Source organism: Populus nigra, chromosome 5 (genome assembly GCF_951802175.1).
Source record: "Populus nigra chromosome 5, ddPopNigr1.1, whole genome shotgun sequence".
Classification (NCBI taxonomy): Eukaryota; Viridiplantae; Streptophyta; class Magnoliopsida; order Malpighiales; family Salicaceae; genus Populus; species Populus nigra.
Genome location: NC_084856.1, coordinates 809231 through 831952, shown reverse-complemented (window position 1 = coordinate 831952; position 22722 = coordinate 809231). Strand labels below are relative to the sequence as shown.

Below are 22722 nucleotides of genomic sequence, written 5' to 3'. Positions count from 1 at the left end.
ATACAACATCTTGTTATTCTGTGTCCATCTTTCTTTTTTTCATCTATCAGACGTAGTTTTTTTTATCTTTTGACGTTCAAATCTAATCCTACTCATTCCAAGAAGCTCCCGCCATCTTTGCCATGAAGCTATACCTACCGAAAGCTTCACCGATCTGCAGAACTATAGCCAAATGTCAATAGCCTGCTATAAGGGGGTGATAATGAGAAGTTAGAACCAAGAATTATTAAAAATTTTCTGAGCTGAACGTCTAGCTCCATGTCCAGCTTTACAATCAATGCGAGCAACTATTGGATTGGTCTGGGGACTGTTGTCTATTCTCCAAGCTTTTGCACAGAACATATTGCATGGTCTGGGGAAACAAGCTGGACACCTTTTGAGAGAGCGAGAACAAACAACATGACAACCTTTTCCACTAACAAACATCAGATTTGAAGTAGAGAACGTTTTTAAAATCATCGTAATGGGATAGATCTTCACCTTTGATATGGTAATTTACAAACTCCCACCAGAAATTTTCACATCATTTAGTGAAAAAAACCTTTGAAGTTTCCTAGCATTATTGTAGTTATTACCATCAATAGTTCCATTTTCGTTATATCTTACGAAGAGACACACACACACACACACATATATAGTAATATGCCATTTTGTGATTATTGAATTTTATCATGAAATAATAATTAAAAAAAGCATTTAGAAAGTTATCATCTGTAATCTCATATTCTTTCTAACAAGTCTCTTCCATCACCTTATAATTAAATTTTATAATTTTATTAGATATTATTGGAATGATAAAATTCCATCTTTAGCTATGTTATCGTATTAAATAATTGTTTTAATTTAAAAACTTAAAATGTTATGTGAGAGTACAAAAATATTCTCGAAATGTCGGGTTGCAAAACCCATTCTTTCCTAGTAAAAGCATTAATCAATTGAGAGAAATGGGATGTGATTTTCAGGTAATTAGAATCTGAAAATTCATAACAAAAAGAAAATCTTTTACGTAGTTGTGAATGATGGACACAATTTGAGCAAAGCATTTGCTATTTGTCCTTTCTTCGTCAATCAAATGTATATTTTCCTTGTTTTACTTCCAAATCTGATCCTACTCAGTCCAAGAAGCGTCCAACATCTTTGCCATGAAGCTATACCTATCAGCTGCTTCATCAATCTGCAGAACAAGAGCCAAATGTCAGTAGTCTGTGATAAGGAGGTGATCTAATTAAGACCTAAATATTAGCGCAACAATTACCAATTTTTGAGTCGGGCGTCCAGCTCCATGTCCAGCTTTACAATCAATTCGACCTATTATTGGATTGGTCTGGGGACTGTTCTTCAAGCTCGTGCACAAAATATATTGCATGGTCTGGCAGAAAAAGTTGGACGCATTTTGAGAGGGGAAGCGTAAACACAGTAATAACTTTTTTCTGCTGACTAAATTATTGACTGAACAGCCTGATCATGACATATCCTGCTCCTTTTACAAACCGAATTCACGATGTACAGAATGTCTGTGTTACCATCTCAAAGAACAATTAGGATTGAAGAAAGTTGAGGACTTACAGCCAATAACTTCAGTGAGTGTAACGGCACAACTCGGTCATCGTGATCAGCAGTCAATAGCATGGTAGATGGGTACTGAAAAGGTTGTTCAGGATGCTGTTCCCATGGTCTGCGAACATTATGCAGTGGCGAGTACCTGAGAAAGGAAAACATGAACGTCAAACAACAAAAGTAGCCTCTAGAAATCATCAGACTATACTCGTTGTGAATATGTGGTCATGCCAAGCAGATAACATGCTTTATGCTACTGAAACTTGACATTAAGGTAGGCTTATGAACTAAAAAACCATAGACTTGAATTTCCATCTGCCTGGGTTAACTTGCAGAATGAAGGGGGGTAGAGCACGGTATGGAGGTGCTCACCAGTCTAAATATGCCACTATTTTTCATGGAAAAAACAGTATCGAAGTTGGCAATCACCACCATCGTGGGTATGTGACTTTAAAAAAATGGCAGCGATCTAATTAGTTTAGATATAGTTTAATTTAGTGACAGTAAATGAAAACAGTGTCAGACCCAGACAGTCGAACTACATGTCTACCCCAGACCAGAAACAAGGGTAATGGGATAAGAAGATTCCACTAGATTTTTATACTAAATTCAACTCACTTGAATAGCCAACCGAACTCTTCCTCCTTGTCTGAACAGCCGAAGTCAGAAGTCCAAGCATGACCTAAAGAACAAAAGTTCAGAAAAAAATTGATACAAAAGATGATCATTGTTAGAGCCACGAGATGTCAGCTACCTATGGTAAACTTGTGAAATCGCAGCATGTCCATAACACCAACATGAGCCAGAGCACAACCAAAGAGGTCAGGTCGCTGCCACAATAATGTAATAAACACAATTAATACAAACTAAAATAAGTGGCGAAACTAAAATATAATCAGGCAAATGAATAGACTTTCCACCTGATTTATGCAAGCCCCAACAAGCAGCCCGCCATTGCTTCCACCTTCAATGCACAACTTCTTTGGTTGGGTATAGCCAGCAGATACAAGGTATTCAGCAGCTGAAATGAAGTCATCAAAGCAATTCTGCTTTCTCGCAAGTGAGCCCGCTTTATGCCATTCCTCGCCGTATTCTCCACCACCACGAATATTTGCAATGCAGAAAACAGAACCTAAATGCCTTGTCAGAACAATTCGACTGACACTAAATGATGGTGTAATACTAATGTTAAATCCACCATAGGCATATAACAAACATGGGTGTGACCCATCCAATGTTATATTCTTCTCGGCCACAATAAACATCGGTATCTTGGTACCATCCTTGCTAGGCACAAAAACCTGAAATGAAAGAACCCAGTCAAGTAGGAAACATAGATTAGTTTTTGTACATGGAGAGAGCAGAAGAATATACAAGTTGAATTTAATTTTGAGGAACAAGATCTCATATAAGCAATTCAGCTATTGAGATTATTCCTCTGTCCCACAGGGAAACCAGAAAACAAAAAGAGACTATTCCTGCAAAACACTTTAAATTGATCTAGTGGCGATATCAGAACACTATTTAATGCTAGAAAAAGGCAAACAGAGAAAATAGCTACCTGATTCACTTGGAACTCCGATCGATTGAATCCTGGCACGCTAATTTCACGAAATATTTTCATGTCAGGAACCTCGGAGTCTAGATTGCATTGATATATTATTCCAGGGGTGAGAAAGCTAGTAAACCCAATAAATACTGTACTATCCCTTCGCCTTGCCGATATCCCAGTAACTGAACCAATGTCAGTTGGTAATTGATGCAGCAGAGATCCTGTTTTTAAATCCCTTATTTGTATTACATACTTCACATCACTCAGGTAACAGACAATCATTTTATCACCATTAACAGCAAATGCTGATTCAAGGACATCCTTTTCAGATTCTGGAACAACATCAATCCAACTGCTTGGCTCCTTCAAATCAACCCGGACTACTTTATATCTGGGGGCATCTTTATTAGTCAAGAAAGTAAATACAGTATCATCATTTGCTATCTCCTGATACTGGGCATCAAAGTCATCAATTAGCTTAATAAAAGGGAGCAGGGCGTTTCCTCCCTTAAAACCTTCAAGGCCATCATGAAATGCTGACATATCACAGTAGTATACTTTGTTGACTGGATCACAATTCTCTGAAATATATAGGAGAAGATACTGCAAAATAACATATAAAATGATGTCATCTTCCAAGAATTTCAAACAAAAAATGCTTTCTTCATTCTTGTCATTCGCCAAAATAAAGTAAATAATTCAGAAAACAAGATTATAAGTGAGCATTCACAATATACCTTTCCATCATCAGTCACACCAGCTCCAAACATGTATTTGGGGTTTTCAGAATCTCTCCAGCATTGTATATCTTCGGATTGATCCGTACCCACAAAGTGGTAGCATAGCTCATGATAAAGATTTGCATTAGTTTCCGTCCCAGCATCTAAATTTTCTCCCTCTCTACATAGCAAACTCAATTTCAAATATCAATCTAAAAACTACGAGGGTTCAACACAATATGTAATTCATTATCTTCCAATGAATTCAGTATTCACCTCACCTTACACTTAAATAACTAAAATTCAAAGCAGTTATCAATTCTAATCGATTAAATTCCCCGAACCATCTGTCACTATCATTATGCCTAGATAAGCTACACCCCCATCTTAATTCATTTAGAAAGGTAGATACATACTTGGGAGCAGGGTATCGGCTATAGAAAAACCCTTTGCTGTCATGTGTCCAACTAATACCGGTAAACTTAACCTGCATTATCAGGTAACATTAAACACAATTAGCTCATAGCCAACAACACAGCCAAAATCAAAGTTCATCTCGGAATTGAAACAAATTCTCACTCACCCAATTTAAAGTATCAGCCTCAACTATATTATCCTCAACACGCATAACTTTAATTGTAACCCAATCACTTCCACTCGTACTAAGCCCATAAGCCAAGTACTTAGCATCCTCACTAAGCGAAAGTGTATTCAAGGACACTGTCCCATCCTCACTAAGTCCATTTGGATCAAGCAAAACCTTTGGCTCTCCCTCTAAACTATCCTGTAACGAATCACAAAACATCAACACCAAAAACTTCTGAAAAAAAATAACAATGTGATTAAAAAAACGAATGTTAGCTCATAAAACCTGCACAAAGAGGACGTCTTGTGCTTGAAGCCCAGTATTATGAAAGTAAAAATACTTGTCCCCTCGCTTGAACGGCGTATAATATCGCGGGTGATCAAATAACTTGGTGATTTTTTCACGAAGTTTTTCTCTTGCATCACATGTCTTTAATACTGATTCTGTCAATTTAACTTGTTCCTGTACAAACCCTTTTACTTCCTCATCATCAGGATCTTCAAGCCTGCCAAAAACACCAAATTTACATTAATTTCTTGTGCATTCTCTGACCAGCTTTTGCATCGAGACTAAGTCAAACTCTTCAGTTCGGTCAAAGTTAGGAATTCCCGCCGAAGTGGACTACATATTTAAACAGTGAGACAGATATTAATTACCAGCGATAGGGATCTGCAATTTTTACACCATGGTAATCGTCAATTATAATGTCGTCTCGGCGAGCGATTGGATACTGTAATGGTCGTTCGAGGGCTGAGAGGGAACCCATTGGTCTTCGTCTTGACAGGGAGAGACTTCGGAATCGAAAAGGTTTCTTTCGGGAGGTTGGTGTCTGGTTACGTGAGAGGAAGAATAAGAGAGGGCTTTGCCCTTTTAAGGAAGGGAGAGTTTGGAGGCAGCGAGGAAAGTGGTAGGTGAGAACTGCGTAGCAAGTGAATGAGAACATGATTACGCCATTTTTGTGTGGTCATTTGCTTTGAACTTTGAAAAGGGTTGGGGGCGCTTCGAGGATTTGGTGGTGTTTGGTCTATTCTGACGACGTAATTGGTCTACTATGTTGCCATGTTTTTTCCCGAGAAAATCTAGGGAAAGTGACCGGTAACGGTGGGTAAGGATGAGAAAAAAACCAAAAAATTGATTAAATCGATAAAACTGAAAAAAAATTAATAGAAAAAATTGAACAGAAAATAAAAACCGATTAAATCGATTAAAATATTTAAAAAAATATCTGGTTCGGTTAGGTTTCCGGTTTTGTAATGCTTAAACCGGACAACCCGAACCGAACCGAACCGATTCGGTTTAGAAATAAAAAAACGCTTTCTACCCATTAACCCTAGCAGGTTACAGCCGCCCCCTCCCTCTAAAACAAGTATAAATACCATATTTTCTTTTAACCCTAAATTTCAACATTCTCAGCCGCCCCTTCACTGCTCTCTATCTCTCACTCTCAAATTTATCTTCTTCTCCTTGCAAAAATCTCTCTTTCAAAAACCTATTATCCTGTGCATCTTTGCCATTCTTACTTGTTCCCTCTTGTTGGGCTCTCTTGTCTGAGTGTGTGCTGGCTTTTGTCCTCTTCGATTTGCTTTCCTTTCTTTTTTGGCATCTCTGGTCTCTTCCTAGCTTCAAATCAATTAGTGATGAAAGGGTTTTCTTGAATCAATACCAATACAACTACCACCAAACATCCCTGCACCTGTGTTTGCTTACCGTGAAAGGGTTTTCTTGGGATTTCAGAGAAACCAGGATCTAAAAACTCTGCACTCTCAACAGTTTCTGTATCAATGCTATCGATGCTTTTCTTGTCTCTCATCTCTCAAATCTGTATTCTTTTCCTCCATGTTTTTTGATGATTTTACATTTCAATAACTTTTGATTTTCTCTTTGTTTTTTTGCAGGCAAATCCTTTTGTTTTGTGTATTTTTTTGCTGGGTTTAACTTCAGGACAAGGAGAACAAAACAAAAATTGGAGTTGATTTTTTGGAAAATAGAAGCAAGTATAAAAAATTCGGTTTGAACCGGTCTGGAAGGGGAAAAAACCGAACCGAACCGAAATTAATCGGTTTGAACCGGTTTTCGGTTCGGTTCGGTTCCAAAACTAAAAATAAAATAAAATCGGTTTGGTTATATATTCCAGTCCAAAACCGGACCGAACCGAAAATGCTCAGCCCTAACGGTGGGTAAGGCGGTGGTGTTTATTTTTTTAAAATATTTTTTATTTTAAAATATATTAAAATAAAATTTTTAAAAAATAAAATTTATTTTTATATATATTCATGTCAAACCAATTAAAAATTAAAAGTTTTTTTTTTAATAACGATAACAACATTGGTTCGATGTGGTGGACAAAATTTTTCCATATATTTCCGAATACGTGTCACTTCTTGAAGCAATCTGTGTGTAAACTCTTTTTTTTTTTTTTCTTAAAAATAAAGTGCCCATGTCGTTTTCTTTTGGTTATATACTATGCCGCTTTAAAAAAAAAAACTATTTTTAAGAACAAGACCAAACTTGGCACTATTGAAAAGGATAAAAAGTTAATTATACTTTGCAGCAATGATTACTAGGAATTTAAAAGCTTAATTCGAGGTAATAAATGAGTTTGTTTTTTATACATAATTTTTTTTTGTTTGAATTAAAAAAGAATTGGAGCTTCATATATATATATATATATATATATATATAATGTAGTGATTATTATAAGCGAAAGAAAAGGAGGGTGAATCCAAATCGCTTCCTCTTTTTGCAATTAACACGTGATATTACTTGAATTTTGAGAAATAGAAATTAAAAAGAAAATAGCACCGACAAGCTGTAAGAACTGCTGGCATTGCCTGCTCGACAACATTTGCGGTCCATCCATAAAAAGGAACTTTTTCCCAGATTTCCTCAAAAAAACCCCGACCACGGGACAAAAGAGAAGTGGCCATGTGAATCTATAATAGACAATAACACTTCACTTGGATATTGTTTTGTATAGTTAGTAGCTTCTATTTTTTTTTTGTTTAATTATAAAAGAAATTGTTCAGCCAGTTAAGTAGCTTTTAATTTTCGTATCAAGTTTAGATATAATTGAGTTTATTTTATAAAAGTTAAGGTAACCATATCTTTTATTTATAAAGACTTTCTTTTAATTTATTCTGCATGTGAAAATCTATTTGATAATCATTTTAATCGATTTGTATATATAATTTTAAATTCATAACTAAAAATAATTTTTTAAATTGTAATTATAAAAATTATCACAATACTAAACATATACTTAAATGTTGTTTTTCAAAATATTTTTCTTTTAAAAAAATATTAAAATAATATATATTTTTTATTTTTTAAAATTATTTTTTATTTTAGTTCATTAAAATGTTTTTAAAAACTAAAAATTTAATTTTAAAAAAATCAAATTTTAACAAAAAAATAAAAAATAAAACTTACTTTCAAAAACCCTTTAATCTCTAAACTATATTCATTATACTCCATTAGAGACCTAATTCAACCCATTAGGATCATGATTTAATCAGGTTGATTTAGTGTAAAATTATTTTTAAATAAAAAAATCAAATAAAACTTTTGAAAATTAACTTGATAAAATCAAATTAATTGAGTAACAAAATTATATATCAAGTAACTCGAGTTTCACCTATTGAACATCTATTGCAATTAAATAAAAAACTCTTCTAAATCAAACTATTAAATTAACTCACTGGTCGAATTTAAAACTGTTTAGGAATGCGATGCAAACCGCGTTCTCATAAAATTTATTTTTTTATAAAAAATTTATTTTTTTTATATGTTTTAGTTTATTTTAACATGTTGATTTCAAAAATAATTTTTAAAAAATAAAAAAATATTATTTTAATATAATTTAATATAAAAATTTATTTAAAAATTAACACTAAAACTACTTTTCCAATCCTCCAAGGTTAATATAGCAAAATGGAGAATGGAGTGGTGCTATCGTTTACAGACAATCCTCAAATGGCTCACCTCCTTCAAGTTCCAAACCAAACGGCAACGTTCTCACTCGCACACCACGCTTTCCCCTTGTTTATTTCTCCCTCGAATCTCACCTCCCTCTTTACGCGCTACCTCCAAAATCTCATTCTACGAAGTCCCCCTCTCTCCTATTCTCTCCTTCGCGTAACCAAACAGCAACCTCAAAGAAGAAACGTCTTCAATTCCGAGGTCTGTCCTCGTCAAAGACCAAGACCAATGGGTTCCGTCTCAGCTCTTGACAAACCTTTACAGTATCCAATCGCTCGCCGAGACGACGCTGTAATTGATGATTACCACGGTGTAAAAATTGCAGATCCTTATCGATGGTAATTAAATTCTTGCCAAAAAATCGAATCTATTCCGAGCAAAAAGCTTAATCCACGAGAAACTAATTAATGTATTTGGCTTGGCAGGCTTGAAGATCCTGACGCAGAGGAGGTGAAAGGGTTTGTCCAGGAGCAAGTAAAATTGACAGAATCAGTGTTAAATGCATGCGATACAAGAGAAAAACTTCGTGAGAAAATCACGAAGTTATTTGATCACCCGCGATATGACGCGCCGTTTAAGCGAGGGAACAAGTATTTTTACTTTCATAATACTGGGCTTCAAGCACAAAACGTCCTCTATGTGCAGGTTTTACGAGCTAGAAGATGTCTTCAATGTTTTTTTCCTAAAAAAATTCTTGGTGTTAATGTTTTGTGGCTGGTTACAGGATAGTTTAGAGGGAGAGCCAGATGTTTTGCTTGATCCAAATGGGCTGAGTGAGGATGGGACGGTGTCATTGAACTCTGAAACGCTTTCGGTTAGTGAGGATGCTAAGTACTTGGCTTATGGGCTTAGTACGAGTGGGAGTGATTGGGTTACAATTAAAGTCATGCGCGTGGGGGATAAGATAGTCGAGGCTGATACCTTAAATTGGGTGAGGCTTTGTTTCAATTCCTAGATAAATTTTGATTTTGGTTGTGTTGGTGGCTGAGTTTATTGTTTTTAATGTTATTTGATGACGCAGGTTAAGTTTACCGGTGTTAGTTGGACGCATGACGGCAAAGGATTTTTCTATTGCCGTTATCCAAATCCCAAGTATGTAAACATTTTGCGTGTCCTTGAAATTTCACGTAAAATGCTGCTTGAGTGTAGTTGATCAAGACATAACAGTTTCAAGTGATATTTGGGGAACTCCAATTGACCAGAAAGAGTAACTAGCTTGTATTTTTTTAGTTATATGTACTGAGAGATGAATGAAGAATGAATCTGTTGAATAATTTTGGATTCCTGATTGTTTGAGCTATGTTAGTAGATAATATAATTGAACCCTCGTGGTTTTTAGATTGAAAGAAAAATTGAATTTGTTGTTCAGAGAGGGAGAAAACTTAGATGCTGGGACGGAGACTAATTCCAACCTTTATCATGAGCTTTACTACCATTTCTTGGGTACGGATCAATCTGAAGATATACTGTGCTGGAAAGATCTGGAAAACCCTAAATACATGTTCGAAGCTGGTGTGACTGATGATGGAAAGGTATTGTGAATGTTTATATATGTATTTGTTTTCTGGTTTATTTACTTCATTTTTGTCACGTGACTAGAATGAAGAAAGCATTTGTGTTTGAATTTCTTCCAAGATGACATCATTTATATGTTATTCTGCAGTATCTTCTCTTATATATTGAAGAGAGCTGTGATCCTGTCAACAAAGTATACTACTGTGATATGTCTGCATTTTCTGATGGCCTTGAAGGTTTTAAAGGAGGAAATAGCCTGCTCCCATTTATTAAGCTTGTTGATAACTTTGATGCAAAGTATCACGAGATTGCAAATGATGGCACATTGTTTACTTTCTTGACTAATAAAGATGCCCCCAAGTATAAAATAGTCCGGGTAGATTTGAAGGAGCCGAGTAGTTGGATAGACGTCGTCCCAGAATCCGAAAAAGATGTTCTTGAATCGGCATGTGCTGTTCATGGTGATAGAATGATTGTGAGTTACTTGAATGATGTGAAGCATGTTCTACAAATAAGGGATTTGAAAACAGGATCTCTGCTGCATCGGTTACCAATTGATATTGGCTCTGTTACTGGGATATCTGCACGGCGAGAGGATAGTACAGTATTTATTGAGTTTACTAGCTTTCTCACCTCTCGTATAATATATCAATGCAATTTAGACACTGAGGTTCCGGATGTGAAGATATTCCGTGAAATTAGCGTGCCAGGATTCAATCGCACAGAGTTCCAAGTGAATCAGGTAACTATTCCCCATTTTTGTTTTTGTAGCATTAAATGGTGTTTTGATATTATCACTAGATCAATTTAAAGTTTAAATTACAAAATGTTTTCTAGGAATAATCTTTTCTTTTTTACTAGTGTGTCCCCAAGGGGGCAGAGGAATAATTTTTGATAGTGTCTATACTGTTCTATTTAGTTGATGCTCTCCTTTTCACTCTCCTCTCCTTTTTTTTCTGGCGGAGCTTTAGTGATATTTTTTTTTCTGAAAATTAAATTTAACAGATACACCTTTCCTGTCCTCGCTATGTACAAACGTTGATATTTGTTTCCTACTTGACTGGGTGCTTTCATTTCAGGTTTTTGTGCCTAGCAAGGATGGTACCGGGATTCCTATGTTTATTGTGGCCAAGAAGAATATAACGTTGGATGGGTCACACCCATGTTTGTTATATGCCTATGGTGGATTTAACATTAGTATTACACCATCATTCAGTGTCAATCGAATTGTTCTGACAAGGCATTTAGGTTCTGTTTTCTGCATTGCAAATATTCGTGGTGGTGGAGAATATGGTGAGGAATGGCATAAAGCGGGCTCACTTGCGAGAAAGCAGAATTGCTTTGATGACTTCATTTCGGCTGCTGAATACCTCGTATCTGCTGGTTATACCCAACCAAAGAAGTTGTGCATTGAAGGTGGAAGCAACGGCGGGCTGCTTGTTGGGGCTTGCATAAATCAGGTGGAAAGTCTATTCATTTGCCTGATTATATTTTAGTTTCGCAACTTATTTTAGTTTGTATCAATTGTGTTTATTACATTTATGTGGCAGCGACCCGACCTCTTTGGTTGTGCTCTGGCTCATGTTGGTGTTATGGACATGCTGCGATTTCACAAGTTTACCATAGGTAGCTGACTTCCTTTGGCTCTAATAAGCAATAACCACCATTTATATATTGATTTTTAGCTGAATTTTGTTTTTTAGGTCATGCATGGACTTCTGACTATGGCTGTTCAGACAAGAAGGAAGAGTTCGATTGGCTAATCAAGTGAGTGAGTTGAATTCAGTATAAGAATCTAGTGGCATCTTCTTATTCTAAAAGCCTTGTTTACAGTTAGGTTTGGTTTAAAAGCCCGGGTCCAACACTGCAAGGTTGCATCCATCTGTCTTTTAGGAACCACAGGTGGCAGCACAAAGTAGATGCTCTTGCTTATTATCGCCAAATAAAACCATATCTTAGCGAGTTTGATTGCCATCTTTCTTAAAGTGCACAGCAAAGGTGGTGATTGTGAACTTCTTTCACTCTACTATTTCCATGAAACCACCAGCCTCTCTCTAAGTGTATTCGTTCAGCAACTTAACTCAGGCATCATATAGCATCTTAGAGTTTGCTGGTTGTTAATGAGCTTTTTTGTGTAAGCTGGATTCTCTGCTTGGCACCATCACATATTCCCAATCCTGCAAAGATAAGTCTCAGTGAACATCTGGACACTGCATCTTGTTTTAACCTTCATGTTTTCCTTACTCAGGTACTCGCCGCTGCATAATGTCCGCAGACCATGGGAACAACATCCCGAACAACCTTCACAGTACCCACCCACCATGCTATTGACTGCTGATCATGATGATCGAGTTGTGCCATTACACTCTCTGAAGCTGCTGGCTGTAAGTTCTCAAAACAGTAAATGTTCATTAAGTCGGGGGCTGTCATATGTCTTATCCATCATTCATTTTGTATCATATCTGCATTCATTTATACTGCCCTTCTCAAAATCTGTCCGACTTGTTTCTTCAGACCATGCAATATATTTTGTGCACGAGTTTGGAGAATAGTCCTCAGACAAATCCAATCATAGGTCGCATTGAGTGTAAGGCTGGACATGGAGCTGGACGCCCAACTAAAAAAAAGGTAATTATAGCACAAAATTTTGGGGCCTATTAGACTGAACAATGATATATAGAAAAGGGATCGGACTATTGACATTCGGCACTTTATCCACAGATCGATGAAGCCGCTGATACGTATAGCTTCATGGCAAGGATGTTGGATGCTTCTTGGAACGAGTAAGATCGGATTTGGATGTAAAAGGAGCACCTACATTTGATAGAAAGATCTAAATGATCAATAGATATTGTCATCGCAGCTCTTTTTTTTTTTTCAAATTCTGAAATGAACATTTATTACCTGAAAAGGACAACACCCATTTCTCCAAATTAATCATGCTTTTATGAGGGTTTTGCAACAGTGACATTGTAAGTTCTGATTACCGAGTCCGAGTCCTAAAATAACCCCATTTTTTGTGATTCTTTGCTCGCATAAAATGGGTTGGTTTTTGCACGAGCGGGTGTATAGGTGACTCTTCTACCGTGAAATAGAACCAGTGATATACAAGTTAATTGCAATAAGTTGGAAGTTGACTCAATCAAGTCAATTTAAGACCCAACCAAAACTCAATGAGACTTGGTTTTACCAAAACTCAATGAGACACATCGTTTCAGCTTAAAAATAAACTTAAAATGACCTTTTAAATTCACCCGGGTTAATCTATATTAACTCTTGCAAACTCTCAATCGGGCCAGGGATAGAGCAACAAACACAAAGAGATGACCACTCCATGTTGCATGGACGGGTACGGAATAAAAAAGACCCAGGCACTCATAACTTAAGATTAAGATATTTCCAAAATATTGCAAATCAGAAAATAGTCAATTAAAAAACCTCAAAATAAACGCAAGAATCTTATTCAGCCAAAAAACAATCCATTTTCACGTCGGTAACATCAAGCTGTAGTATCTCTGCTCTGCATCTTAGAATCGATCCAATGCTGCCAAAGGTAAGAAATTTGTTTTAAACTGACGGGAAAAAAAGAAATAAGCACGGAAACAGAACCTTTTTTTATCGACCTCTCTACCTTTTTGTTTTTTTAAATAAAATTTGATTTGTCAATTAATCAACAAATTCAATGATTCTACTATCACAAATACTACTACACCGACAGCTCTGGCAAGTTGAATACTACTCAAGTAAATAGCAGTGCTGTGCTGAACTATATACATGGAAGTTGTGCCAGTCTACGTCTATGACAACCACGCCACTAAATATGAAATATAAGAGATTTCTCAAAGTAAACCTAGGCATCATTCCCATCAATAAGATAATCACTATACAAGGTTATGAGACTCTAACAGTTGAGCTGCAGCAGTAGATGAAATGATAAATTGTTTGTTTTCTCATACCTTGGATGCGTACGTCCTAGATCCCCGTGAACAAATTCTTTGATATACGTGCCAGCCTGTGATTCAAGCATCATCATTAGCGCCACCTTGCTAGATACAGGTTTGAGAATTACTTTCCACAGACCTCAAAGCAGTCAGGTAGCGAAGAGGTCATTCAATCCTGGGCCATTATTCTACATAATACTTTTAAAATTATATTTGCATCATCACGTCTACATCTCTAATTTCTTAGATTACCAATCTACCACAATCTGTAGTGTTTTATTCCTAGTTTCATTTATCACTATGAAACCAAACACTTCAAAACGAGATCTATTCGGATGGTATTTGGAAAGAGAGTTATGCATCTCATGGTATGGTTTCAATTATTTTACCTGGGTACATAAATGCAAAAGAAAATATTGAGAGCTTCCAGTGATCTGCTCAATTTTCATCCTATAATAGGAAATGAGAGGAGATAGCCTGTTAGCCATTGTGAATGTAAACACAGATTGACAAGAACAACATGATGCTACGTAATGGGAGAGACTCTTAACCAATGTATAATCTTCCCGCGTTCTAGTGGACTCCGGCGGTGAAGCACCCTTACTGGGGTTCTCTGCAAAATTTGCTGTCCAAGAATAAAAGAACCAAATAATGGAGCACATCAGATGACTAGAAAGAAATCTCTACCAGAAACCTGGCAAAAGGATTAAGACAATAAAATATTTAAATACCAAATCTGCCCAATGCAAAGGTTCATAACACGTATTAAAAGCTTCAATGCAATACAAAACAAAGATCCCATATAACTTACCAAATCATTGTGTGAAGCTATACACTGCAAGTCTTCATCCTCAAGTGGTCGTGAAATCCATACCAGTGCACAATATTGCTTCTACATGAAATACATGTGATGCTAATATTAGGGCTTTAATTTTCTAACTGCATCTAACACTTTTATCTCAAATCATAAAGTACAAACAATCAAAGTCAGTTACAAAAGCCAAAAGGAGGTGAAAAAAACCTGCTTTTCTGCTTCCCCTTCACGCATCAAGTCCCAGCTATGACTGGTTACTAGACTAAGATTTTTCACCCCTACCTACAGCATAGCATAAGACGTGGAATAACATGAAAAATGGAAAAACAAAACAAAAAGGGGAGGAGGACAAGCACAGATTTGGTAATAAGCTCACCAATTTATTCCCCAAGTTATTCATCCTTGTTTCTATTTCTTTTACCAGAGCCTCAGATGGGACCTTGCGTGCATTATGTACCTCTACCAGGAAAGGCCTGCCTGAACCCAGCATCCGAACCTGGGAACAGAAGCTTCATTTAGAACAATATTTGTTGAATTCAATTGCACAATTACAAGAGCAGATCTTAGGTACATCGATATCCTCTCTACCAGCAGCATGAAACTTGTAACTGTCACCTTGACACATTGGAAGAATGTTGCCACCTATTATCTCCTATAGAATAGCAGAAGAACTGTTAGCTCTCACTCATCATTTCATACTAACAAAAAGGATGGTAACGTCCATTGGCAGAAGTAGGCAGTACCTCAATGGATGCTTCTCCCATTCTTTCATCATCAATGATCCAACGAGTTTGACTCACATTTCTAGAGAACTGCAATATGTATAGCAATCATGTGATTGCACATAATTTAATGATAAATCAGTATAACTGAAGATTTTCCGTGTCAAATATTGTACCTCACATAGAATATTTCATTTTTAAACATGTTAAATGTTTCACTTTCCCCTGCAATATCATGTAAAGTCCTTTTGATTACAAGTGGCATCATGACGTGTCATGCAATAGTAAACTCAAAATGGCGACATGAGAACTTCCTAACTCATTCCATTATTTCCTTGTTAATACAATTAAAATTGACTTTTCAGCTCATCAATTTCTTATGCTCTCCATGGCTAACTGTAAAAGATGTAAAGTTTTTTTTTAAGATGCCGTGTCATCCTCACCAGTGCAAAAGGTTGTCTCCTTACGAAAGCAATGTAAAAAAAAATTCCTTCAGTAACTCAAATACTGAGATGCTCAGTTAAGTCTTTCTAACAAATTTCCGATAACAGTCAACTAACCTTCAGATATCTCCCACCAAAATAGATAGGTGTCCTGCAGCATAGGAAAACCAAGTGGCAGGGTTCATTGACCTGGAAAGACAGATATCCAAGCCCAATAAGCACCACCACCACATCTAAGCCAGCAACGGCAGAAAAATAACCTTGTTCACACAGACAATAAATTCTACCATAAAAATTCAGACATGACACGCAAAAGAGTGAAATTGCTAATGTTTAGTAATTTCAACCTTCAAAATAAAATAAACTGCTAAGGATTTCAAAGTTTCACTTCCAAACACAAGGGTGCAGGGTTCAAGACTATGAAGCAGCCATCTCATGCAAAAACACTAAAAGGTAGAGCATTCTCCAAATTCTTTGTAGATCTAATTCTGGGTAGACTAGGTAATCCCATTTTTTCACTTGAGATTTTAACAACCATGAATTTCAAAATTAAGTGCATAGAAGTTTCAAGATCATTAAATTGACTATGGGCAAGTAACCAGACCAATCCCCATTGAAGTTGAGACTGCAGGATAAAATGGGGAAGAACATTACCCTCTCTAGAGGGAAGTTGGAGCATTCAGAAGATTCATGTTCAGCCAAACCAGTAGAAGACCTTCCAGAGGCAGGACTTCCTTGACCCAATGATAAATCACAACAACCAGTTCCATTCCCCACTAACTCAATATGAACAGTGTCCAAACCATTGTTTGTCCCTGCATAAACAGATCAAGTTACATGAGCATCCAAACCTCAACTAATAGACTGACCAGACACCAATTTTTTTACACGTGTTAAGCATGTCCTATTGTATAGATATAGAAATTCTAAAAGGAGATGAAGTAAAAAGGTGTTGAAATTATTAACCAGGGGCTACAATTCGCTGAACAGCATCACTGCCAAATGATTGTTCACTATTATTACAGTTGTTGTGCATTTAAAATGTACAAAATTCTGAGCCAGAAGCACTGGGTTTCAGCTAAACAGGGAATCATCATTATGAAGACAAGTATAGAAAATATTAAAGGATTAACTGCAGCGGTTGACCAAGGCAGAAATGGCCATTTACAACTAAACAACATTTCATTTACATGTAAACAAACTTGCATGCCTGTTTTTCTTCTCTTCGAACCCCCATTCCTGTCTACTGATTTCGAAGGTATGATTGATGGCTTAGTTTCAGTGTATGTCAAACGGATGCGGACATAGCTTGGGCCGGATTTAACATCCTGCAAAGCTTCAACATAATTAACGATTAATTGAGCTAAAACAATTTTCAGTCTGCAGTAAAAGTACATCCTCATCTTTTCAAAACTCTGCTTCATTCAATACATCATGACAGTCAAGATTTTATAGGAATTTTCATAAGGAAAAAGAATTCATGAACAATAGGATATAAAAGCAAGAGTTTCATTACATTTTACAGTTTCTAACCGTGAAAAAAATCCGATCCCTATAACTATCATTATCAAATAAGAAAGAATCCACTACGTTAGCAAGTCTACACCACTATTGCGAGAATGGATTGATAGGGTCAATCAATTAGCTAATTACCATAATTAAAAAAACAAGTAAACAAACCTATTACTGGGTAATACACGAACAAACTTGACAAATTAACAGTAATTGTATTAAATGAAGGGGATCGGCGTATAGAGATCACCGCACCGTCTAATTCATATTCACGGTATTACAAAAATGCCAAGTTCAACTTACCAATATTATTTCAAGGGGATTCACAATCGCAAACTTCAAGGCATCCTTTGTAGAAATGCATTCAGAAAGCCTTTCTTGGAACCAAAGCTCCGATCCATACTTCTTTTTCATGTACAATCTACAACGCAGATAAATCCAAACAACTTTACATGCATTTATAACATGACTGTTATAATTTCAAAATAAATAAATATCAACATTTTTAGTGCCTTTTTAGGGTTTAAAAATTAAAAATCTCACCTAACAGCTTGTTCATTTTCGAAGATAATAGGCGGTATTGAAACTTCAAGAGAAAAACCATCAATTTGATGTCCTTCTTGCCTTATTAGCTCAGCAATTGATGCAGCTAACTCATCACCATTCTTTCTTTTCACCAGCATTTCTTTTTCATCGCGATAAATAAACTGTAAGATACCTAAACAAATTCTGCACACTTCGAGTTTGAGTTCTGATTCCATAGATTCAGAACTACTTGAATCTCCCTCTCCGAGAATATTACACATCACCGAAGGCGATAAAGAGGAGCGAAAATAAGCATGATCACTGATCCCAAACAGTCTAAATATGCATCTTATACACACCTAAATCATAATAAAATCTTGTGAGGAACATAATTCTTTTATAGAGGAAACCCAAATTAAGGGTAAGTGAGGAGATTTTTAGATGAAAGTACGAACCCCAGCGGAGAGCAGGTCTTTGACAGCGTGAGAAGGCAAAGAACGAACGGCGTCGTTGAGGTGCCGTCTCTCATCGTCGCCGGGGGTGACGCGGTGATCATCGTTTGGAGAGATAACTTGCACCGCATCGGTGCCGTTGCTAAATTGCGCAGCTTCAGTCTCGCCAGACATTTGAAACGAGCTCTTCTTCTCTTGGCGGCAGTCTCACTTTCGCTACTCTCCGCTCAGCTGTTAATAAAAAAAAAAAAGCGGAAGAGTGAAAAGGTAATAGCGAGGTGTTTGTGAGAGCAGGGTAAGCTTTATTTAATAAGCGGGCTGAACTTTATTCAGCCGTCTGATCAAATCACCGAACTGCCACGTGGCAGAACCAGGTTTGTTTAGCAGTATATATTTAGGAATGGTTTGTTTTTGTTTTAAATTAATATATTTTTAAAATAAAAAAAATATTATTTTAATACATCTTTAAAACAACCACTACGTTACTCCTAAATACTCCTTAAACCACAGTTATAAAACCTAACCCAAATTTTATAACCGAATTGATTGACCTAGCAATATTACCACCCGTTAATCCGTGAAGTAATTATCCGCCTGCCGAAGTTATCTTATGTTCTTACCATTATCAGAATGATTGACGACATGTTAAATTAAATTTCTAACATAAAAAAAATATATGGTGGACAGAGCGCTGAGCCAATAAATTTGTGGTGATAGTATCATCTATTTCCACCCTTCTCTGTTTAATAAAACAGCCAGCTACAGCATTCTAGCAGACAAGAGACATGGGATTTCCATCCTCGTGAAGTCGTTGGTGCCGAGGCACAGTGAAGAATGACATTGATGAATCAGTTCATTGGAAAAAGAAGATGTAAATGCAAATGAGGCTGCTGTTCATGAGTCAAATCAATACAAGTTGAGAGGCTTTTATTTGATTACATTCTTTATCGCAGCAGCGATGTCTAAAAACAATTATTCAAACCATATACGAGAACCATACAGCTCGTTCAATGTATATATCAAATGAATTTACAGTGATGGGGTCACATGATGGAGGTCTACAAAACCAGATAACACTGCCCGGTTTCTTTCCTTCACCTTTGCCTGATAAATGACCCTGAAGAACCAATTTCAGTTACTTGAGTGAAAGGAACGCATTATACTTGATGTTGAATAAACAATACTGGGTTATGGCAGAACATGCAGTTTTACCTTGAACCTTCAAGCCACATTTCAGTGATCAAAGTTTCGCCAGGGTAAACATGCAAAAGGAACCGGCCTGATATGGTCTTGATGATGTTTGCATCCCCTCTGCAGATGCATTTGATGACTGCCCTAACTGCAAATCCAAGTGAGCACAATCCGTGCAATATTGGACGCGAGAATCTTCAACATGTAAAAAAGAAACAAGATTGGATTGGGCATAAATACAGCTTAGGATGCCAGAGAGATGTGTAAGCAAATGCTACTGTAAAGACCAGAAAAGGAAAGCAGTCAAAATTAATCAGAGCTTAAATCCCAATTCACACAGAAGAAATGGAGCAAAATTCACATGGTGTATGTGTGGTTAAGCCCTATTGTTACTCTGAGATATCAAAATGAGTTTGAAGAATGAAAATGCAAAAAGCATTAGAGATATCGAGTTAATGAATACAGTATTCTGATCCGTGACCAATAAAAAAAGATGTCTCCTTAAAATAATCAAAGGTAAGTGATTAAGGAGGAAAAAATGATCCCCTCTCACCAACTCTGACTCCTGATGCTATGGAAACATGGTTGGAAAAGCACATGAACCCAAGAAATAAAAATAAATATTGAGAGGGATACGAACCCGGCAACTTCAGCAATCATGGGATCTGAATGCAGAGGATTGTAATCACCAGATAGCCTATACAGCAATGCCTACAAAACAATACGAGACATACTGAAGAATGTAAGTATCTTGTGTTCACAATCTAAACAAAGAAGTCATTTTAGAGTCTCCTACATAACATGTTCCCAAAACTTCAGTTTTATCTATCTATTTATTATTATTATTTTTAATTATAACTTATATAGGAAGCATAGTGAAACAATTGATAAGGCACAACAACTATGGATCTGCACTACATGCCTGAGATGGTTGAGTACAATCCTCGAATACTGCAAAAGGTTGACTTTTAGGAATTTTCGGAGCAGCAGCCTGGTTCACTGGGTAGTTGGAATAGGAATACGGATGGGATGAGTTTGAGAAGCCTCCAGCACCCCGGAGATAAATAGTTGATCTGGAGAGTGAAATATTATAATCCCATCAGACTCAATAGCATGGCAGCAAGGGATCAGATATTTTTTAGAAAAAATGAGATCACCTGTTCATACACAATAATTCACCAGATTGTTTCTCATAACTTTTGGTTTCCAGCTCGAGAATAGCTGCTTTACCTAAAATTTGTATCAAGAGAGGAAAACAGTAATCACAATCCAGCCTCAACCATCATGCTTCTATGTTTCATAAAAGAGGTGAACTTTCAAATGGGATACTCATTACAAATTGTGAGATTCTGACTTTAATCTAGGTTTTCCCAGTCATTATTCATGCAACAAAATTCCACCCTGAAACTACTCATTCGTACTTGAAATAAAAACATAATCTCCAGTGCGTTGTTCAATCAAAAGATTTTCTGCCAGTGAATACAAACCTTTGTCATGCAACCCGGCAAGACTTACTTTATTAATTAGCTGCATCAGGGATGAAAATAAGTTACAAAATGAAAATAGACTTGGAGAAAACAAATCCAAAACTACAAAAAACCATGTAATTGACACTCCGCAAGTAATCAAAGGAAGACGAGAAACCACCAGTACAGCACAATTATCAAAATTGAGCATGAAGTGTTTCAGGCTGCATAAGCGCTTAAAAAAAAAGACTTACAGATGCACTCGAAGGAAATGGCTTGTAAATCTGTATATATTGTTGTCCATGCAACAGAAGACGCGGATCATATCTGGCAACCAGGAAAACCAGAAATGGCCATCACATGTGTTCACACATATACTAATTCATTTCCAATGAACTTTAGAAGACCCGAATGGCTTAAAAGAACATTAACAAACAAAACATTCGAGAGCAAGTTTCACACTCTTAGATTCTGTCACAACTTACTGTAAGCCTGGCAAATCAATACTGCCATTTGTCAATGATCCCAGTGAAAATAAGGCAGCAAATGTTGGCAAAACCTACAAATCCAAATACAAGACAGTAAATTCTCCTCTCTTTATTAAATAATTTCACAGTAAAATAAAAAAACTACCATTCAGACCAAAGATTTTAAATTTACCTGAACAAATTGCTGCCCATTTTCATGATAAACATATTTCAGCTCATCGGAATCAATCGCATTCCGACCACAAGCTCCGACACCCAAGGCATAGACCGCTGCATCTCTGCTCAAAAAACAGGTAAAAACTTTCCCTTTTAAATTCGATTAAAAAAAACCCCAAAAAAATAGAGGATAGGATTGAATATGTCAAGACATCTCTCTATCTACCTTTCGGTGTATGTAAATGTTGTCTGCCAACCCACCGGGTATATATGCAACCAAATAACAAATTAAATTCAGTCGAAAAACTTGGAGAGATATCATAGCGAAAGAAAGCAGACATACCTCGGGGAATTTGTGAGCAAGAACAAGATCATGGTCGAAGCGGGAATTGTCTGCCATCGAATTTTTTTCAGAACTCCGTTCGCTCACGGACCTTTTGAGGAACTGGTGATGATGTCTGAAGGGATGCTAAAAATATAAATTAATAGAGACTGGTTGAAGAATCGAAATGCGTGCCTTTAACAGCTAGCTAAAGCTAAGTTCTTGACAGTCTTGTTACGGAAACGAGTAGACTTTTAGATAACGAGCAGTTTTTTATTTGAAATTCAGTAGTGAAGTAGAAATTCCCTGGACCAATTGTCAGTGGCCCTACTCCTCGCTGCCTTTTTTATTTTTTTTTTTTAATTTGTTAGGTTGAGTTGGGTTATTATTTCATAAATAATTGATAAAAAATCATTTATTGAAGTTACAGAAAAACATAAAATAAATGTATTTTTAGTTATAAAATTTAGATTGAGAACAGTTTATTTAGGATCTAGCAACGTGGACTGGCTTAAGTTAAGAAAATAAAGGAATAAATTAATCTAATTTAACACAATTAAAAATTAGAGTTCACCTAAAAACATGTGATGTGATAAGATCAAAATCTCAATAAAATATAATTAAATTATTTTTAATGTTTTTTACAAAATAATTATTGATTTTTTTCAAAAAAAAAGTTTTTCATGTTAATAACATATATTTTTATTTTAAAAAAATTAGAATTAACTCAGATTTTGCCTCAACTTATGAATAGGGTTTAATAATACTAAATTTATCTTGGAA

The 22722-nt window shown here is 36.2% G+C and overlaps 4 protein-coding genes across 5 annotated transcripts; 1 reads left to right on the top strand and 3 right to left on the bottom strand.

The window, feature by feature from the left end:
- Positions 1-807: 807 nt before the first annotated feature.
- LOC133693973 (uncharacterized) lies at positions 808-5466 on the bottom strand. The gene is made up of 12 exons (XM_062115368.1): positions 5071-5466; positions 4700-4919; positions 4412-4612; positions 4245-4315; positions 3847-4009; positions 3119-3712; positions 2478-2858; positions 2312-2387; positions 2176-2239; positions 1567-1702; positions 1256-1369; positions 808-1174 (listed from the first exon to the last, which is right to left on the bottom strand). Exons 1-12 carry the CDS (start codon positions 5355-5357, stop codon positions 1109-1111), a joined length of 2373 nt encoding a protein of 790 aa, XP_061971352.1. The 5' UTR covers positions 5358-5466; the 3' UTR covers positions 808-1108.
- A 2869-nt stretch (positions 5467-8335) lies between these two features.
- On the top strand, positions 8336-12871 carry LOC133694184 (uncharacterized). Its single transcript, XM_062115647.1, has 12 exons — positions 8336-8730; positions 8818-9037; positions 9117-9323; positions 9414-9484; positions 9762-9924; positions 10056-10649; positions 10987-11367; positions 11458-11533; positions 11611-11674; positions 12156-12291; positions 12422-12535; positions 12629-12871. The coding sequence occupies exons 1-12, from the start codon at positions 8345-8347 to the stop codon at positions 12692-12694; spliced, it is 2478 nt and encodes an 825-aa protein (XP_061971631.1). The 5' UTR covers positions 8336-8344; the 3' UTR covers positions 12695-12871.
- Positions 12872-13285: 414 nt separating this feature from the next.
- Positions 13286-18601, bottom strand: LOC133694186 (uncharacterized). The gene is made up of 15 exons (XM_062115648.1): positions 18320-18601; positions 17883-18223; positions 17643-17760; positions 17038-17155; positions 16482-16642; positions 15945-16016; positions 15406-15474; positions 15234-15314; positions 15039-15158; positions 14870-14944; positions 14660-14740; positions 14400-14473; positions 14238-14298; positions 13864-13919; positions 13286-13451 (listed from the first exon to the last, which is right to left on the bottom strand). Exons 1-15 carry the CDS (start codon positions 18488-18490, stop codon positions 13367-13369), a joined length of 1683 nt encoding a protein of 560 aa, XP_061971632.1. The 5' UTR covers positions 18491-18601; the 3' UTR covers positions 13286-13366.
- A 612-nt stretch (positions 18602-19213) lies between these two features.
- On the bottom strand, positions 19214-22208 carry LOC133693424 (enoyl-CoA hydratase 2, peroxisomal). Of its 2 annotated transcripts, XM_062114636.1 has the most exons (11): positions 21961-22207; positions 21844-21866; positions 21634-21739; positions 21459-21532; positions 21228-21300; positions 20995-21034; positions 20665-20737; positions 20430-20580; positions 20148-20218; positions 19529-19702; positions 19214-19433 (listed from the first exon to the last, which is right to left on the bottom strand). In XM_062114636.1, the coding sequence occupies exons 1-11, from the start codon at positions 22015-22017 to the stop codon at positions 19346-19348; spliced, it is 930 nt and encodes a 309-aa protein (XP_061970620.1). In that variant the 5' UTR covers positions 22018-22207; the 3' UTR covers positions 19214-19345. The 2 variants fall into 2 exon arrangements, with proteins under 2 accessions (XP_061970620.1, XP_061970621.1); XM_062114637.1 differs by lacking the exon at positions 21844-21866 and having other exon boundaries at positions 21961-22208.
- Between the last annotated feature and the right edge of the window lie 514 nt (positions 22209-22722).

Bases quoted from the DNA above. Each gene is read 5' to 3' on its own strand.
- LOC133693973 (XM_062115368.1), bottom strand. From the start codon at position 5,357: ATGTTCTCATTCACTTGCTACGCAGTTCTCACCTACCACTTTCCTCGC. The intron at 2,388-2,477 runs GTGGAAAGTCTA...TTATTGTGGCAG, and splicing joins TTGGGGCTTGCATAAATCAG to CGACCTGACCTCTTTGGTTG. The intron at 2,240-2,311 runs GTAGCTGACATC...TTTGTTCTTTAG, and splicing joins ATTTCACAAGTTTACCATAG to GTCATGCTTGGACTTCTGAC.
- LOC133694184 (XM_062115647.1), top strand. From the start codon at position 8,345: ATGGAGAATGGAGTGGTGCTATCGTTTACAGACAATCCTCAAATGGCT. The intron at 9,324-9,413 runs GTGAGGCTTTGT...TTGATGACGCAG, and splicing joins AGGCTGATACCTTAAATTGG to GTTAAGTTTACCGGTGTTAG. The intron at 12,292-12,421 runs GTAAGTTCTCAA...TTGTTTCTTCAG, and splicing joins ACTCTCTGAAGCTGCTGGCT to ACCATGCAATATATTTTGTG.
- LOC133694186 (XM_062115648.1), bottom strand. From the start codon at position 18,490: ATGTCTGGCGAGACTGAAGCTGCGCAATTTAGCAACGGCACCGATGCG. The intron at 18,224-18,319 runs GTTCGTACTTTC...ATTATGATTTAG, and splicing joins AAGACCTGCTCTCCGCTGGG to GTGTGTATAAGATGCATATT. The intron at 16,643-17,037 runs GCATGCAAGTTT...CTGTTTATGCAG, and splicing joins TTCGAAGAGAAGAAAAACAG to GGACAAACAATGGTTTGGAC.
- LOC133693424 (XM_062114636.1), bottom strand. From the start codon at position 22,017: ATGGCAGACAATTCCCGCTTCGACCATGATCTTGTTCTTGCTCACAAA. The intron at 20,219-20,429 runs GCATGTAGTGCA...ATTGTTTTGTAG, and splicing joins ATTGTACTCAACCATCTCAG to GCATTGCTGTATAGGCTATC. The intron at 19,434-19,528 runs GTAAAACTGCAT...TTGGTTCTTCAG, and splicing joins ATGTGGCTTGAAGGTTCAAG to GGTCATTTATCAGGCAAAGG.